Source organism: Clinocottus analis, unplaced genomic scaffold (assembly GCF_023055335.1).
Source record: "Clinocottus analis isolate CAN_PGR_092001 unplaced genomic scaffold, fCliAna1.0.p SCAF_3, whole genome shotgun sequence".
NCBI lineage: Eukaryota > Metazoa > Chordata > Actinopteri > Perciformes > Cottidae > Clinocottus > Clinocottus analis.
The window spans coordinates 3655972-3674428 of NW_027176042.1; the positions used below are offsets into that span (position 1 = coordinate 3655972).

At 41.7% G+C, this 18457-nt stretch overlaps 1 protein-coding gene across 1 annotated transcript; it reads left to right on the forward strand.

Annotated features, from left to right (window-relative positions):
- On the forward strand, positions 1–15991 carry LOC137796810 (laminin subunit beta-3-like). The gene is made up of 22 exons (XM_068594964.1): positions 1–61; positions 1505–1659; positions 5641–5755; positions 6773–6846; positions 7003–7194; positions 7780–7843; positions 7922–8112; positions 8807–8927; positions 9390–9578; positions 9669–9824; positions 10189–10382; positions 10499–10595; positions 11399–11768; positions 11926–12086; positions 12566–12777; positions 12907–13113; positions 13243–13387; positions 13582–13789; positions 14093–14234; positions 14337–14513; positions 14937–15099; positions 15636–15991. Exons 1-22 carry the CDS (start codon positions 37–39, stop codon positions 15773–15775), a joined length of 3498 nt encoding a protein of 1165 aa, XP_068451065.1. The 5' UTR covers positions 1–36; the 3' UTR covers positions 15776–15991.
- Positions 15992–18457: the final 2466 nt, after the last annotated feature.

Here is an 18457-nt window from a genome sequence, read left to right on the forward strand (position 1 = left end):
CGTTTGTTCCAGACTTTTTCATAGGAGTGACGCAACATGAGAATACTTTTACTTCTAGCTGGTAAGATTTCTTTCTTCTTTTTTTTTCTTTGATATTTGAACTTTCTCTCAAGTGTCCCCTTTCTGTTTCACCGACAACGTTCCACCCCAGACGTTTACATTGATCGGGTTCCAACAGCTTTTCCATCCGGCGAAACACTGAAACAGTTGATTCCATTGATCCCTCAATTCTTTTCTGGCATAGAGAAGAAAATAGGCATTGTATTATAATCATATTAACTGTGCTTTTTCTTTTGGCTACAAGTTTTTGCAGCATTTAAGGAACAGAAGGTTGAGTTTATGCAGAGGATTTAAAACAAATGATTACGTTTAGACTTGGTTTGGTAAAAATGTGAGGTGATTAGGGTGAGCGTGATACTTCTATATGGTTTTATTTTAGAATCAAAAGCAAAATTTAGACAATAGTCACTGTCATATCTCGGTTTTGTTTAATTTTTTGTGACAACGTGTTGGACCTGGCAAGAACAGGTTTAGTTATTAATAGGTATAAAAATGTAATTATTGTAAAATTAGGAATACCAATAGGATTATTAACATAACATAATAACGTGAAAATGAACGATAATAAAAAAGACGCCGATTGCTACGAAGTAATCTGAAGTAAGAGGGTCTGGGCAGAGAAAGTCCATACTGTGTTTGGCCTTGTTGGTTTATTTAACCTTAACGTCACTGTTATTGTCTTATTGTTTATTTAACGGACCGCCGAGTCCTGTTCAGGTTGAGTCACACAACTGTAGTGTTTGTTGCTGCTGTGATAGTGTTGTTGCACAACGCTGAGCTTTCATCAGTTAAAGGTCCAAACCTAGTGTCTGTGTGATAGAGTTACAGTTACTGTACTTTAGTGTTGTGGTGAGGATCTATCTTGCTTTGAGTGTTTTCCTCTGTGTGCACACACACACACACACACACACACACACACACACACACACACACACACACACACACACACACCGTTATGCTCATTCAAACCCACATGGTTTGTTAAGCGTGGCCTCTGTTCTGTGTCTCATTCCAGCTTTAAATAGTCGCGGCCACGCCACCAATTTTGGGGTCCTGCCACTCACATGACTACGTCCGCCATTTTGCTCTATTCTTCTCTCTCTTTCCCCGCCTACACACACATTTCAAATGTGTTTCTGTTGTGTTTTAGGTTCACATAAACAATATTTACATAACAAGAATCATTTTTTTTTCTCCAGAGAATAAGTGTTGTGTTCATCTCACGTCATTAAAAGAAATGTCTGCTTCCACTGTGGTTCAAGTGCTGCGTGCTGGATAAATTAGAGGTCACCCTTTTCTAGAACATCCTGGAAATAATTGCTTTTCAGCAGTTTGTCCTGATAAACTGGGATATTGATGTTTTTGATGACTGATATTGCTCCCATACATGCTAACGCCGCATTGTAACGTTTCATGTCTTGTTGTGCTGCCTTCCTCCTGACAGCCATAGCTGCAGTATCAAAGGCCCAGACGGACTGCTCTCGGGGGGCTTGTTACCCACCCAGCAATGACCTGCTGTTGGGCAGGGCTCACAAGCTTCATGCCTCTTCAACCTGCGGCCTCACAGACTCCGAGATCTACTGCACGCCGTACGAACAGGTAGGAGCACAGTCCTGTGTTTAAATAGCATTTCTTCTCTGCGTAAGAAAGGAGTCTTTGTGTCGCCGCTTTTGCACTGCATTTGTAACAATCACTGGAATGCCTCAGTGATCAAATGCAAGGAATCAGTATAATTATTAGCTGGTAAGAATATTTATCTAAAATATTGATTACTTAATACAAGGCAGTCGAGAGGCGAGCGGTGCAGGGATCGGGGTGAGCAGACAGACAGGATGGAGGCCGTGGTGGTTCCTTTTGCCAGACTGCCCACTGGCCGTTTGTGAAAGAGTCTGATTTCAGTGCCAGAGCTTCGTGTTGCAACTGTACTCTTTGACCGACCGTCTGAATAAGCACTTACCAGCCTATCTGCTGGCTCAGCACAAACAGCCCAATATTGGATTAAAATACTGATTTTGTAATAGGAGAGACATACAGCGAGCAAGAGTCAAGTCTGCAATGTTGCAATTTTTTTATATTTGCTCAGAGGAAGACAAGCAAAGTATATTGCTAAAGTTTGATGTTTAAATGTGATATTGTGTATAAAGAGATTACATTTTATAGGTGCAGTATTTTAGTTTTGTATTCATGCAACTATACTAAGAATAGTGGAGGATAAAGTACAATATTTCCTCAGAAATTCATTGGAAGAAGTTCATAAATCAGTATAGTATATGATGAGTTAAGTCCCAGCCCCTGGAAATGATGACTAAGTAAAGTACTTGAGAAAAAGTTGACTTGTGTTTCAACGTTTAGTGATTTCCCTTTTGAGCTTCACTAAGGTCCCCTGAACCTAAAAAGACAGAGCAGAAAGACAAATGTTTGTGTTGGTGTTTCGTAACCTTCATACCTTCCATACCTGAGGCAGATTCAACCTTGCGTTGAATCTGAATCTGCCTCAAGGAAGGGATAGCTGTGTTAGGCGTGGACTCTCTCATTGATCAATGCTTTCCCTTTTTGTTTTTTGTACCTGAGCCACACCTCGTCCAGACAGGTATGGGCAAGAACCCTCAGCTGTATTTGAGATCTGACACAAACACACGCATGCATGACTACAACAATGATGATGAAAGCCCTCACTGCCATCCTCGAAAACTAGTCAGATCTTGTTGTCTATGCGTCAACACACTGCTGCAAGTATTTGGTTTTCTAAGGAATAATGTGGCATAATGATTTGGTGGGGTAGAACATCATACGTGAGACTCAACAGGTCTTCCATGTACGGTATGATAATTTTATAAGTGCCTGTTTGTGATTGCTTGGCACCCGGTCTTGTGTTGGCAGCGCTGTTGTTGACTCAAGAGGCGTGAAGAAGAGTTCAGTTCATCCAGCAGCAAAAGTGAACAATGAGCATGAGGGACGGCGTATTTTTCTAGGCCAACCTGGAAGTTAGCATCTCGCTGGTTCCCTCAACGAAAAGATGATTGTTTTCTTCATTGGATTTTGATTTATGCAGAAAACGCTACTTTTAGTCATCTCATTTAGCCACTTGTTAGCGACTGCCTGAAAGCTTTTAAATTCACCAAAGGGATGATTTCTGATGTATTTTATTTTGTCGAACAAAACGTTCAAATCTCTTCAGCAACAAACTGATTTCAGGCATGTAAAAACACACTGACTTCAAGTCGAGGGAACGGGAAAGGAAAATCATTCCTGCAGTTATTTTTGGTGGGTTTGTTTCATCAGCAGTACATTTATGGAACGTATCCAAGAAAAGTTATTACTTACAGATTTCATCAGGGGCCAAATCATTTTTGCAGAATTGCTCTATCTCATATTTCTAGAGGAAACGGGAAAGTCATCCCTGAATGTATGCTAATGTATGCACGTGAACACAGTTTTCAGGTGTTTTTGAAACACTATAAACTATAAAAGAAACTGTATATTTGTTATGCTATTAATGTCAGATAATGATAATATGACCATACACTAGTTAACATAAAGTAGTGCCGTTAACAATGAACAGACACCGATTTAGTTAAACATATCTCATCATCATGTCTGCTGTAGACTTTAAACTGTAACTAACAACCAGTCAACTGGCAGAGAGTGTGTGTTTGCATGTGTGTTGGAGATGACACACTGCGGTGCCAAAATCCACAGACCTCATGAAAAAAAATAAAAACACACGTTGACTTAGTTTGAACCTACAAAGAAGAAGAACTTTCCTGACATGTTTAAGCGGGTAACTGAAGTGAAGAGGTGGTAAACAGGAATCAGGCACACCTGAGTGTCTGAGAGGGTGAAGTCCTAATCCCTGAGATTAGATATGGTTCACTGGTTTGCAATGCTACAACATGTACACACTTTACATTGAATGCATTGAAGTTAAGGGAGCTGGTGAGGATCACTAAATGGTGTCAATACAGGGAATATATGGCTTCAATATTCAATATATTCATCATATTTTATGTAAAAACAAAACTACAACATACTATCGCTTAAGTAAAATGCTTTCGTTTGTATCTGGTTAGTTTAGCCTAGCTTAGCACGAATGGGAAAATGCTAGCTGGTTTTACCCAAAAGAGGAAGAAAATGGCTTTAATATTTACATGTACTGAGTAAGAAATAATCCATTTTAGTTTAAACAAAAACACACAATATGAAGTTTAATTGATTCATAAATGATTGCGTTATTTCTAATAACATTAGTCATAGTCACCACTTGTTAAATGTTATTTTTATGTTGTTATGTATTGCTGTTTATAACTGAACCAGTAGGAGAAGCTACCAGCTGGAATCCTGGTTATCAGATCACGGTTTAATATTTTAATATTTACATTATGGAAGCCTTCCATTTGATCACTTTAAAGCCATCAATAGTAGGCCTCAGTCTTGTGTAATCATTTAAATTGTATAAAGTTTAGCTTCACTTAAATTGTCACATACATACTGTATGTACTGAGCAGCCGGTGTCTCTCTTAAAGACACTTGGGCTGAGCGTTTGCAGCGTTATCGAGTCTTTAGCCAGACCTGACCTCCGCCTTGGCCTCCGTGGAAAACAAATCTGAGCAACTTTTATCGTAAATTTGCTTCCTAATGCGGGGGAGGGAGTAAGTCGTCATATAAGTCGACATGTAGCTGGAGTGGAAAACATTAGCGAGACTTTCATGTTGAAACACTAAATCAAACCCAGGGGGAACCTTTCCCTACATGGAGAGCCGCCATGATCTGTGTGCCAGAGTGACAGCCATGTCCAGAGGGCCCAGAACGGAGGAGGGGCTACTAGACACTGGAGAAAGCCGTCAATGATGAAAGCACTTGTGTCGGGAAGTACATACCTTCCTAAACATACTGAGTGTCTTCATGAACATCACAAAGCTCATGAGAGCTGGAAAAAGATGCTTTGCTCTCTTTTATTTTATCCAATACATGTAAGACGTGTGTGTGTGTGTGTGTGTGTGTGTGTGTGTGTGTGTGTGTGTGTGTGTGTGTTGGTCCATGCACACTTCCCCGGTGTTAGGAAACAATAAATCACCTAAAATATGCTTTTGGATGAAGATGATTATTTCTTTAAACGTGTATTAAACATCTACAATTGTTGACCAATTGTGTTGGTGGAGTCTGTTTGTATTTCACAATAAATGTGTTTACCCTGTGTTCAGAAGTCAAGTTCCACAGGTGTTCAATGAAATTTAACAAAAAGTGCGGCACATTGTTCCTTCCTCATCTGAAACCTGGGCAAAGTGTCTCAGCCATGTGGTTGTTAACCAGCGTATTTAAAATACTCTTTAGCATAAGCTGCTAGTCATCTGAGGCTAATGGATTTTCTGTGTGACCTGCTCAGTGACACAGCTTATCAAACTGGCAGAGAGGAAAAGAGTCTAGATTTGGAAGTTGGTCTTTGGTCCTTGGGTCAGTTTCAGGACAAACAGCAGTGACATATACAGTGACACAATTACACACGTGCACATGCCACATGTTACAATGCAACTCTGCAGGAAAGTCCATTGTTACTGATTGTGTTTGCTTTTTCTTCCTCAGAGGAGGATGAAGTGTTGTCCGTGTGATTCCAGGAACCCAAACAGCCAGCTGGCTCACACCATCCGGGATGCCCTGTCCATCTCTGGACCAGATAGATGGTGGCAGTCCAAAAAAGGTGGGCAGAAAAGGAAAAAATGCTTTTCTATTGGCAGGAGTAAAGTGCTATATTTCAAAGTAAACCTTGTTTTATAGATATGTAATTTAGTTATCACAGACCTTTCCATTTTTGCTCACTCTAAACTGGGCTGATCCCACACCATTCGGTGTTCAGTAGAGGTGCTCCCAAAGGGTTCAATTAAAGTAAAGTGTTCCCCAGTGAAACTGAATATTTGAGCAGTGTACAAGAGGGATTTGAACCATATCCTTGCATTCGATTAGACCAAGAATGTAATGCGACCTAGAGCTCCAGAGGGCTTTGGTTACACACACACCTCCCTTGTTTCTAAAAGTTACAGATTGATTGATGGATGTCATAATGTTGTTGGTGGAAATTGGTTGGTCCTAGTTTATGTAAGTTCACATCATATTTAGTTTTACAGAGTGAAAAGATGATTGGATTTTGATATTAAGATTCAAAGAAATTGAGTATTTTGTAAAATATGGCCTATTGTTTGATCTATGTACAATATGACCAGCGATGTAAAGAAGTAAAGATTGAACTATATCTACATTCATGGTATTGGTATGATGACTAATTGCTTAAGAAGGACCACAATGTTAAAAAGGGTTTATTTTTTCCACATCATCTCTATTTAATTGGGGGGTGATTTACAAAGCTAGTTATTTTTATATCTGAATGTGCTGAATAATTCATATAAATGAATGCATAAATAAAGACCTTTTAGGTTTGCATATCACACATCATCAGGTACAGATGGACATGTCATGCTACTGCGAGCTCGCTAACCCTCCTTCAGTGTGACAAAACATATTTATTTTTTGAATCCTCCAATGTGGTGAGGAGTTATGACCCTGCTAACCTTGAATCTGGATTCATAATGCCAGCAGTGATGGGTGAGGGTATAGACAGAATATGTATTGCTGTCATTATAGACAGATACACTCTAACTGCAGGAAACAAACCAACATCAAATCTATGTGAACAATAATCTTCTGCCTGTTTGTCCTGTAGAGTTGGATCCAGTCACTCTCCAGTTGGACCTCGACGACCTGTTCCAGCTTGACAACGTGGTGCTCAGCTTCAAGGTATGCCACAGTCTGCCATCACTGCTGGATCACCATCATCAGTGTGGTCACCTCTATCATTCCTGTTTTGATGCATCTACTTTTGAAAAAACTCCTAATGTTAGAGTGGATGGAGCACATTTCAGTAGAAACAGAGCATTTGTGTTTTCTTCGCAGGGTCCTCGTCCCAGTGCCTTTGTCATAGAGAGGACGCTGGACAACGGCCAGTCGTGGCTGCCCGCCCTCTACTTGGCGACTGACTGTCAAGAAACTTTTCCTGGCATTCCCACAAAAACACCGCTCTCCCTGGATGACACATACTGCTACACACTGCCCCCTACTGGACAAGACCCGTACCAAGATCACAAGGTAAGGACTACCGGTCAGAAAACATCTGCTTTACCTCATCTTCAGTCAGAACTATTGTTCCAGATGTTTATGAGAAATATCTGCAGGACAAACACTATTACTGCTACTAATACTATTCCTAATAATGTTCAACGTTTGTATTATTATTACTTCAATCAACAGCTTAGTTGCATTAATATTTTCTTCCTGAGCCACAAGATAAATGCAGGCATTTTTTTTGTGGGCATACATTTAATTTTAAGCTTTCCTCATCTTTACGTATTTGTAGAGAAAAGCAATACAGTAATACATCTTGTATACAGTATATTCATTTTTTACCTCTGTAGGTTTTCTTCAACCTGGGTATATTTTTTTTATAGTTTTGTAATTTAAAGAAAGTCTAAATGTTTTAAATTGAATTCATGACAAATCTACTGTATCACTTTGAAGACACAGACATAATGTATATAGAGATAACAACACACACATGCGAGTGAGGTTTGGTGAAATACAAGATGACAGTTTTGTGAAACAAACAAAACATTCTACGATGGAGAAAACATTGAAGTATATACAGTATAACAGTGTGTACATTTCCCTCTCCAGATCCAATTCAGTCCCTTGCGTCAGTATGCTTATGTCCCAGCTAGCAAAAGCCAAAAAATAGAAGGTAAGTCTCTGTCCGTCGTACGTGACTCCACCCGGTTGAAGGTTGAAAACCGCTGACTGACAGCTGTCTCCCCCACAGATGCGGCTCCATTAACAGGGCTGAGGGTGAGGTTCACCGAGCTGGGAGAAGTGCCCCGCCCTCCGGGCAGAGCTTTCAGTAGGTTTTATGCCCTGAAGGAGATGATGGTGATGGGCAGCTGTATGTGCCATGGACACGCCAACCGATGCCTGCCCGACACCAACAACAACCTGCTGGCCGACAGCGTACAGGTGTGTGTTCAAGTGCTCAGGGGGTGTGGAGTAGTTTTGCTTGAATCAGCTATAGTTGTTTCCTGCTCCACTTTATTTCCATCCCTGTAGTGGACACAGATATTATTCTTAGTATTGGAGCCTCTTTAAATGGTAAAGTTATGATTCACACATTCACACTTATTCATTCATTGCTGGGAGGGGCGACCATGCAAGGTGCCACCTGCCCATCAGGACTAACTACCATTCACACACATTGTCACACTGATGACACAGCCTTTGGGCGCAATTTGGGGTAAAGTGTCTTGTCCAAGTAAGACAGCAAGCCTGAAGACTTTACACAATGTCAGGTGCTACAGTGATGGAACGAGACAAACATGTCCACAAATGTACATGTCTATCTATTGATATTTTCTATGTACTATTCAAAGGCTGCCTGCAGCATGAATGCAATAAGCAACTCAGCCCTCACGGCTACCGGGACATTATTGTTCCTCATTCATCCTTTAGTAGAGAACCTTCAATATGTTTGCATGGAAGGAGCAGAACGTACGAAGACCTCACCTCTTGCCACATCTCATATGAAAACGTTTATGTGCTGTTTTGAACTAAATTTCCTTCCGACTTCCCTTGAAAGCGCTTCCTGGGATAGCTCAGTGATGTCATATCTTTGATCAAACATCTCTTCATGAGCCTGTTCTGTGTCTCTGTGTAGGTTCACCCTCAGTGTGAGTGCCAGCACAACACAGCGGGTGTGAACTGTGAGCGCTGTGCTGACCTCTACACTGATCTGCCCTGGAGACCTGCGGAGGAGGGCAACACCCATTCCTGCAAACGTAAGACTTCCCCCAGATCCATCTCAGTCTCTCCAGACAATGATGATCAGCATTATAATGTCACGGTCCACCACAGACTGTCAGAGATCTGTCAGACAAAATTTGCAACAAAACATGGAAGTTTTGCCCCATTATCAAAATAATAACGTCACCATAGCATAGATGTTCTGGAAACACTTTCTTTTTCATAAGACACATGCATACAATGACACAAAGTCCCTGACGGTTTTGGAGCCTCCATTGTATGCACAGGCCAAAATGCACACACAATGTTTACAATCTGATGTGAAATGAAATATATATAATGAAAACAATATTTGCTTGTTTGTATGTATGTATGTGTATGTAAAGTGTCCTCGCAATACGTGAAACAAAGTCATTATAAGTCAAATGTATGAATTGATTTGAATCATGAACCCATACTGTATGTGCTGTTAACCAACCCCACTGCCCTGTCCTCAGGTTGTGAGTGTAACAACCACGCCGAGCGCTGCCGTTTTAACCAGGCGGTGTACGAGGCCAGCGGGCGGAGGAGCGGAGGTTTGTGTGAGGGCTGCCAGCACCACACCACAGGGCCAAAGTGTGACCAGTGTGTCCCGGGCTACCAGCCCAACCCCAACAGCCGAATGGACCGCCCCGACGCCTGCATTCGTAAGTGCTTCATCTGTGAAATGTCCTTTTCAAAATCTGACGGTGGAACATTTTGACACTATTACTGACAGGAGTTTGTTTTGGTGCCAGGTTGTGTGTGCAGTGCTGACGGGACGGTGAATGGGGGCCGGTGTGACGACAGCACGGGCTCCTGTCTGTGTAAAGTGAATGTTGAAGGTCCCCGCTGTGACCGCTGCAAGGAAGGCTACTACGACCTGAGCCCCTCCAACCCTCTGGGCTGCTCCAGTGAGTCATCTAACTACATATAGAAATATATATCTACAGTAGCCTCGAAAAGACAATAGGGCCATTCCCGTTTTTTTTGTTGGCCACCATAGTCCTCCTCCACTCTTGGCACACGGGAGAAGTTTCAGATGGTTGCAATCTTTAACTTCACCAGTAGATGCCGCCAGATCATTCACACTGGCCCTTTAATTACAAAAATCCAGGTTAAATTAGATTAAGTTTAGTTTCTGTAGTTCCGTACTGTACATTCTCTACTCTACCACTGGTACTGCCTCTAGTACATTATGCATACTTGTGTGGAATCTGATGTGTGTGTGTGTGTCCGGTTTATCTTCCTAACTCTGACGTTGCCCCTGCTGTCCAGAGTGCTCCTGTTCTCCAGACGGGTCCCTGTCAGATGTTTGTGACCCGTTGACCGGCCAGTGTCCTTGTCGCTCCCACTTCCATGGCCGGACCTGTGAAGTGTGTTCAAATGGCTACTGGAAACCAGCCCTGTCAGGGCGCTGCCAACCCTGCAGCTGTGACCCCACCAGGTCATACAGTGATACCTGTAACCAGGTATAATCTCTACAAAGAACGAGAGCTGGAATATCTGAGTCAAATTACTTAGATTGAACTAGAAATAGGTGAAAATGTACTTAAATGAAAGTAAACTGTTGCTTTCTTGTTTCCAGGTGACAGGTCAGTGTCAGTGCAGACCGGGCTTTGGAGGCCTGACATGTACCGAGTGCCCAGAGAACGCATACGGAGACCCTCTCATTGGCTGCAAATGTGAGTGAGCTCTCTCTGATGACTCTATTTGTTGTGGTGCGATGTTATACCTTTACCTCCATTGGAGGTTGCAGTTTAGTTTGCTGTCTCAAACATGGCAAAACAAACCTGACCTTGTTTAATTGTTTTTACAGTTTATAAATTCACATTTTGGTAAGAACAATTAAACCCAGTTTGTAAAAACGTTTGGTTCACACACAAATGCCATGTTTAGCACAAACTATTGACATCTCATTAAACCTGTTTGTACCAGATTGGTTAATCCTAAATACCTCCATTATGATATGACCCAAGATTGTTGCATGGTGGCTTCATTCAACTTTAATATGGACCTCTTTACTAGTACTCTTCAGTGTAGTGATATGAAAATGAAAAGGCAAACATAAAATGTACCTGAAAAGATTACAGCTTAAAATACCTGTTGGGTAATGTGGGGTCAACGTTTTCAGTCAAATTCATTGTTGGTTGTGCGTGTTGTCCCCTTTTTGTGTGAATTGATTAGACTCAAAATACAAGTGTAGGGAGGTGGACATAGTCTGTAACCATAACTGAGTGATTTAGTAGAAGCTTGATTACTTACCCAACACCATCATATGTGTATGATTCATGTCAAAACAAGTACATACTGTATATATATATTATATAATTCCATGACTTACCTTACTTGCCTTAACCTATACTAATTCATTCATTTATGATTGAGGTACTGGAGTGCAGCAGTGAACTTATTTGTTCATGTGTGTGCACCTGAGCTTCCATCACATGTTTCTTTTCTCCTGATCTTCTCGTCTCTTCCTCCACAGTGTGCCGCTGTGACGCTGAAGGAACACTTCCAGAAGTTTGCGACAGGAAGACGGGGGCCTGTTTGTGTCGACCCGGCGTCACCGGAACTCGCTGTGACTCATGCAGTCGAGGACACTGTGACTCCTTCCCTGGCTGCGAGACATGTCCCACCTGCTTCTTCACCATGGATGCTCAAAGACAGAACCTCAGCTCCGCTCTGGAGAGATTCTCCCTCAGATTACCTTCTGGTCCTGTGGGTGATGGTGATCTTGGAAACTTTGGACCTCGTATCCGTGTCCTGGAGGCCAGCTTGACCCTGATCCAGAACTCCCTTCCACCCGGTTCTACAACACAGATGGATGATGCTCTGTCCCAACTGAACAAGCTCAGGTGAGGGGCTGAGATTAAAAATATTAGTCATCATTGTTGTGAAAATGTGTTCTGACATTCATAAATGTTATGTCTACTCCCTATTCTGATTCTTGGATAGAAACTAGTTAACTTAAGAGTTTTTTTTAAAATCTCACTGATACCTAATTGAACACAGGGACCAAATGGACAAGATTAACGATGACCTTTCACCTCTGGAGAGATCTCCTGGTCTGGACTCAGAGCTGGACAAACTGCAGACTCTGCTGGACCGCCTCACTCTGGAGTACAAAACCAAGAAAGATGCAAAGGACAACTCTGTCAATCCAGACAATTCAGGTCAGAGAGAAAACACACACCAAAAGCTGCTACACACTCACTTTCAGTGATGGATTATTGATTGTAGCTGTTACTTTGGTGCATTGCATTTAATTCAAAAACAGAGACAAGTCATGACAATAGTTTTGAGTGTAAAAGGGCTGAGAACATTATGAGAGAAGTATGATGACATACCTATGCTCAATTGTGTTTCATAAGTTGTTGCAGCAATTTGGGGGTTTGTATTACAGACTTGGTGCAATTTTTGACCACTCAAGAATTCAGAAGAAATGTTTAAAAACCTTCCAAAATACCACAATAAAACATTAAGAACTTGAGGAACACCCTTGATATTTGGAGATTTCTGTATGAAGTGCATTTCTTTGCCCCAGTCTGAATGTGCTTATCATACAGTGGACATTATTATGTGTCTCAAAGAGATATTCTGAAATGGTGTTATTATAAAATATACTCATGTTGAGTTTTTCTGTCTCATTCAGGATCATTAACTGCCATCAAGAACGCCTATGATGAGTCCACAGATGCGGCTAAGAAAGTGGATGCCAGCAAGAAGCCGCTGAAGGAGTCAGCTGATACCAGAAAAGATACCATGGACCTTCAAAACAAAGTCCAGCCAGGCAACATCAGAGACCTGGACAAACTGAACCAGAGCATGGCCGCCAAACCTGACCTTACTCCTGTTGCCAAACAGGTAAGTGCAAGGCCTCAGCTCTTCAACATGACACTGTGACATTACATGATATTTAATTATTATTTAGTTACACGGGACCCTAGCTCACTTATGTCCTCTTTAAATATCCATCTGTGACTTTTTCTCCAGGTCTGTGGCAGTGTGCGCACAGAGCCCTGCACCCCTCTGCAGTGTGCGGGCGGAGACCTGTGTCCACCGGACGGAACCCCACCTTGTAAGAAGGGTGAGGCGTGTGTGGGCGCCCTGCCTCTGAACAAGAGGGCGGACGCTGATGTGAAGGACGTGAAAGACAAACTGGACAAGCTCACAGGGAAGATGACAGATGTTGCGGAGATGGTACGCACACACACACACGCACGCACACACACACACACTAGTCTCTTTTGACGAACAGTCAACAGTTTTCAGTCTTTTCTGAAAAACCAAATTGAGATTCTAAAGCTTTGATTGAACAATTCCTTACAGCTGCAGGAAACACAGGATACAACCAACCAGGTGAGACAGACTGCAGAGAAGCTGTCCAATAAGATGAAGAAGGCCAGAGACGAGCTGGAAGACGACTTGAAAGAGACGCGGGACGTTGTGAAGGACCTCAAAGATTTCCTGTCAGGTAAAGCTAGTTTTAGTGCAGAGGGTAAATGGATGAGTGGAGGTCTGAGCGCTCCACTGAGGGGCCTGATAGATGAAAGGAAGGCTGATTTGGTTTCAATGGAAATGGCTGATTTTAAATAAATACCTCAGAAGGTGACGTCATGATCATTCCTTTGTCATTTGGCATCCAACTTTTCCTGTTTCTGTCCGCAGACCCGTCCTCCAACCTGACCCACATCAAGGAGGTGAGCGACTGGATCCTGAAAGCCAAACTGCCGCTCAAGCTGGCTTCTCTGAAGGGAAAGCTGGAGGATCTGAAGAATCTGGCAGCCAGTCTACCAGACAGCACGTCCGTGTTGAAGGAGGCGCAGCCGCAGCTGGACAAAGCCAAGAAACTGCTGCAGGATGCCCAGGACGCCAGGTGGGCCTTCACACTCCAGGACTGCTGCCACTGATGCTGAATGCTGTTTGTCTCAGATAATCAGCTTTGAACATTTGCATTTTAAACAGCCGGGGTAGCAAAACTAGTGTTTTTTAATAAATACCACAATGAATAGTAAAACAATTCATATATATCTTAGAAGAAACAAAACATTTTAAATTTGTATAAAACATTTTTTAATATAAAGTTTTTCAGGAGTTGTCCTTACACATGATGAAGGTGATATAAAGATAAAGGTCCAAATGATGTTAAAGATGTTTTCCTCTGGCTGCACATGCGCAGGGATACGGCACTGGGAGTGAAGGCTGATGTGGACGGGTTGCTGACAGGCTTCGGCTCGGTGGAGGGCTCCCTCTCTGACCTGGAGGACAAACTAGAGGACAGCTTAACTGAAATAGACAACCTGAACAAAAACCTGACTGAGGTAGGAAGCATGGCGACATCAGACGATAGACAACACGTTTGCATGTTCTTTCCAATAAAAGCTGCTTGCCATTACTGAGCTGTCATGCTTCTCCTCATGCAGGCCAAAGACAAGCTGCGGCCCGCTGAGAAGGCTCTGGATGATGTATCAAAACTGGTAGAGCCGATGAAGCCTCAGCTGGACGAGCTCACAGGCCTGCTGCGGGATGGAGACAAGTTGGCCCAGGATGCTCTGGATACTGCAGATGAAGCTGAGGATGAAGCAGCTGCTGCAAATGAGGTGGGATACCTGCTCTTGTAGTTGGAAATATTAACATTTACTTTAACAAGGCGACTGTTTCGAATCACAACGTGGGGCTTAGATTGTAGCTATTGGTGTTCTTCAGTGTCTTCTACGGCAATGTTAGTTACAAGAACTACTAAGTTAAATGAATGTACGATACAGATTCAAAAAGGAAGGTCATCTTCTTATTGCAGAGCATTTTAATTGCAAATATCATAGCATTTAGGGTCAGTAACTGAAAGTGTCCTGGAAAGGGATTTTTGTATTTACACTTGGAAACTCTATTCAAGTTGCTTAATAGTGGCAGAGATTTGAAATGTATGTATGTATGTGTGTGTGTGTGTGTGTGTGTGTGTGTGTGTGTGTGTGTGTGTGTGTGTGTGTGTGTGTGTGTGTGTGTGTGTGTGTGTGTGTGTGTAGGACCTGTTGTCTTTGGAGGAGAAGCTGGATAATCTTAAAAAAGAGGTTCCAGCCAGTGGGTCAGGTGGAGACACAGGGCCATTGGGGGATCGGGTGGAGAAGCTGCGGAACGATGCTGGAGCTCTGACCAACACCACCGACGACATGGTGAAGGCTCTGGAAGGTAAATAGAGCAAAACCACACATAAGGAATGTCACTCACTGTCTAACGAGAATGTTTCTTAAATAAGTCTTCTCCTCTGAAGGAGGATTTTCAGACTTTTCAACATTTAAATTGGCCTCAGAAGTTATGCAATTTGAGGCGACAATCCTATGAATAAACTAAACGTACAAACCCTGAGGCAGGTAGCTAACTTGCAGAAACATTACCAAAAATTACGTCTTTTCTGAGTGGTGTTTGGTTTGGCTGTTTTAAACATGGCAGCCAAGTAACAGACTTTCTTATTTTACAGCTAAACAGAACACTGAAGTATCTTTCTGAAGACACTTAAGGGGAGAAACATGCAAAACATTACCAGAATTCTAATTATATGTATTTTATCAGTGCTGCAGAGTTTGGAGGTTTGATTCCAGCTGATTGCTTGTTTTTCACAGAATATATGTCTAGTGTGAGAGATAGATGTGAGAGAAAAAGGTCATCAGCAATCAGCGTCTTTTATTAGATCCCAGCTCACTCCATGTTCTCTGATCTTTTCCCAGGTAAAGCGGATTCCATACGGGATATGCAGGACGAGATCACTCAGCAGTCAACAAGGCTTGAAGGACTTGATGATGAGCTTAAAAGACTTTTGAGAGAACTTCGAAATAAAGGCAAAATCCTCAGCAACTGCCAGATCTGAAAGGCCTTGAGCCTCAAGTTTTCAAGCAGAGCAGCCTCTACTGCTGCTGTCACTGCAGCGCTTCAGACTCGCCTCCCATACCATTCACTCCTTCTACTTGGAGAAGAACTCTACTCACTTTACTCTAGGGGGAATTCCGTCCTCTTCTCTGGCTGTTGTCAAAGAATTGTGGGAAATGTAGGAAGCTAATATCTGGGGTTGAATGAGATAGAGAGGTTCAGGACAACAACGTAAAGGGCTACTCTCAGCCCGGTCGCCAGGACAAAATGTTGGCTTTGTATGTTTCTGCAAAGCAATGATACGTTGAATGTTGATGGCGTTTTTGTTTTGTGCATTTGGACAGAGCAAATGATATATGATAATATTGCAAGCGACGTGGTATAGAATATAGAGCATGACAAGCGAGCAAGTCTGTTTAGGGTGCGTGGGAGGGCTGGTGGATGATCAACACAGGACTTTCACCAAGGTGACTGATGTTTGTGTCCCGTGTGAAACCAAAAGTAAAACCTTGACTTGACGCTTGTAATGTAACATATGAAAGTCTGGTAAAGCCATTGGTTATTTTTGTACGCTACTTACATTATATATGTTACGTTATTAGTTTAACACAAACTATGATATTGTTTTCTAGCCTTAATCAAGCACTTGTTTCCTTAGCCTAACCTCTGTTTCACAACCTTAACCAGGTGGCATTGTGTGCTTCTACAAGCACAATACAAGGCTGATTTGAATTGTTGTTGTGAAACTTATTTTTGATTCAGAAACACATTCAACGTATCCCATGATTTGCAGAAACGTATAATGCCGAAATCTTTTCTCTTTCTCAACATCAACTCCTGGAATATATTGAAAATACAATGAGGGGGCGGGTCCATAGGTTTCATTTACAATAATAAATCCACAATGTATGTAAATACCTTTTGATATATATATATATATTTGAAATATGACAGTGAGTTTGTCAATATCATTTTCATATTTTAGCATTATAGAAAAAGACAACACACTTTTATTTGTCAGCAGCAATTCACTCATTATTGTATTTTTCACAAAATTGAAAAATGGTGAATGTTACATTATTTATTTTCAGTTTTATATCCATTTGTGCAGAATCCACAGTATTTAAATAAAAGCCTGTTAATACTTTGTACACTTCATTGGAGAGCCATTCAACACAAGAAGCATGAACACTAGTTCGTACAGATGTACTGAGAAAATAATACAAAAAGAAACTGTCAGTACATTTGTGAACTCAGAATCCTCCATGGCATCATGAGTGTTGACAGCATCTTCACCACCAGCTTGTGGCACTTGATGAGCACAACAGAGCAGCTTATGTATGTCACAGAAAACACTGGAAGTCAAGGACCCCAGAGTGTAGTTTAATCTCATGAATATCTTTGTGTAAAGTGGAAATTGGGTGTGTAATCCATCATAAATGGGAAAATAATAAAACAAGTCCAATAATCTTCAGTAAGATTTAACAGTCCAATGAACGATGAAAACAATGAAAAGCTTTCACATTGCATATGTCTGTGAAATCTATTCAAAACAAATACATTTGAATGCTATTTAGCAACGTGTGGACAATAGATAGAAGAGAAGACATGTCATCAGCATGACACAGTTTGTCTGAATTATAATCAATGAATTCCCTTTTAATGTGGAGTTAATTACCGATATGCAGTCATTCCATGTTAAAGTGTTTTTACAGTGCAGATATTGTGTGTCTGCCGGTGGAACATGCGTTCTGCAGCAGAGAACCATAGTCGACGTGAAAAAGCTGAGCAGCAGAGATGTCAACGCCTTCACATCCAGAAGGATGCTGCTGAGCGTCGTCAACTCCAGAGACAAAAAGGAAACTAAAAGAAGAGAGAGTATTAAAAATGTGTTATCAGCAGTTTGTACAGCCGACGTCTACATTCTGACTCAGAGAGATGACGGGATGAGCTTTACCTGCATGAGATTCAGCTCAGGTTGGGCCAGCCAATCACATGACAGAACACACTCCAGACTGAATGTCCTTCCTCTGGGACACTGCATCTATGCTGTAGCACATCACACACAACCAGGATCACAGAGACACACAGACAAAATGTCAGCATATAAACAGACGGGACAAGCATTTGAACAATGACTTCATAATGACAGAACAGTTCTCCTAAACACGACTCAACCTCTATGGCAGAATAACAACTCATACTGGAGGCATATTATCCACCGCATTTAATGACAATACAAATAATGAGAAAATAATGAGAAAAACTTTATTTAAATTACTTTAATATTTATTGATAAAGGTTCAGAACCACTGAGCGTGTGTTTGGTGAATTGTTATACTATTAGCAGTTAATAGGCATCTAATATCCATAAATGATCTCGTTAACAAACTAGTTACTCAGACATTAACCTCATGTGCGTCACACACTTTTTCAACTTTTCAGCTTCACATCTAAATTCAAACTAAGATCAAAGGCAGTACAGTGACTTCAGCCGAGTTCATCCAGTCATCATCCAGGAGGAATCCCCTATGAGGTAACCAAACAAAGCCTAGTCATGAAAACACACTCGCGTGGTGATGCAGGCGTAACCATGCTTGTTTGTGTTGTGGCTGGCAAATGTTTTCACCTTAAACTCTGTTTCTACACATCTTGACCTTTACCCATTTGAAGAAATTCAACC

Excerpts from the sequence above, each read along its gene's own strand:
- LOC137796810 (XM_068594964.1), top strand. The coding sequence starts at position 37 with ATGAGAATACTTTTACTTCTAGCTG. Across the intron at positions 10,383-10,498 it reads ACAGTGATACCTGTAACCAG|GTGACAGGTCAGTGTCAGTG; the intron begins GTATAATCTCTA and ends TCTTGTTTCCAG. Across the intron at positions 11,769-11,925 it reads TCCCAACTGAACAAGCTCAG|GGACCAAATGGACAAGATTA; the intron begins GTGAGGGGCTGA and ends AATTGAACACAG.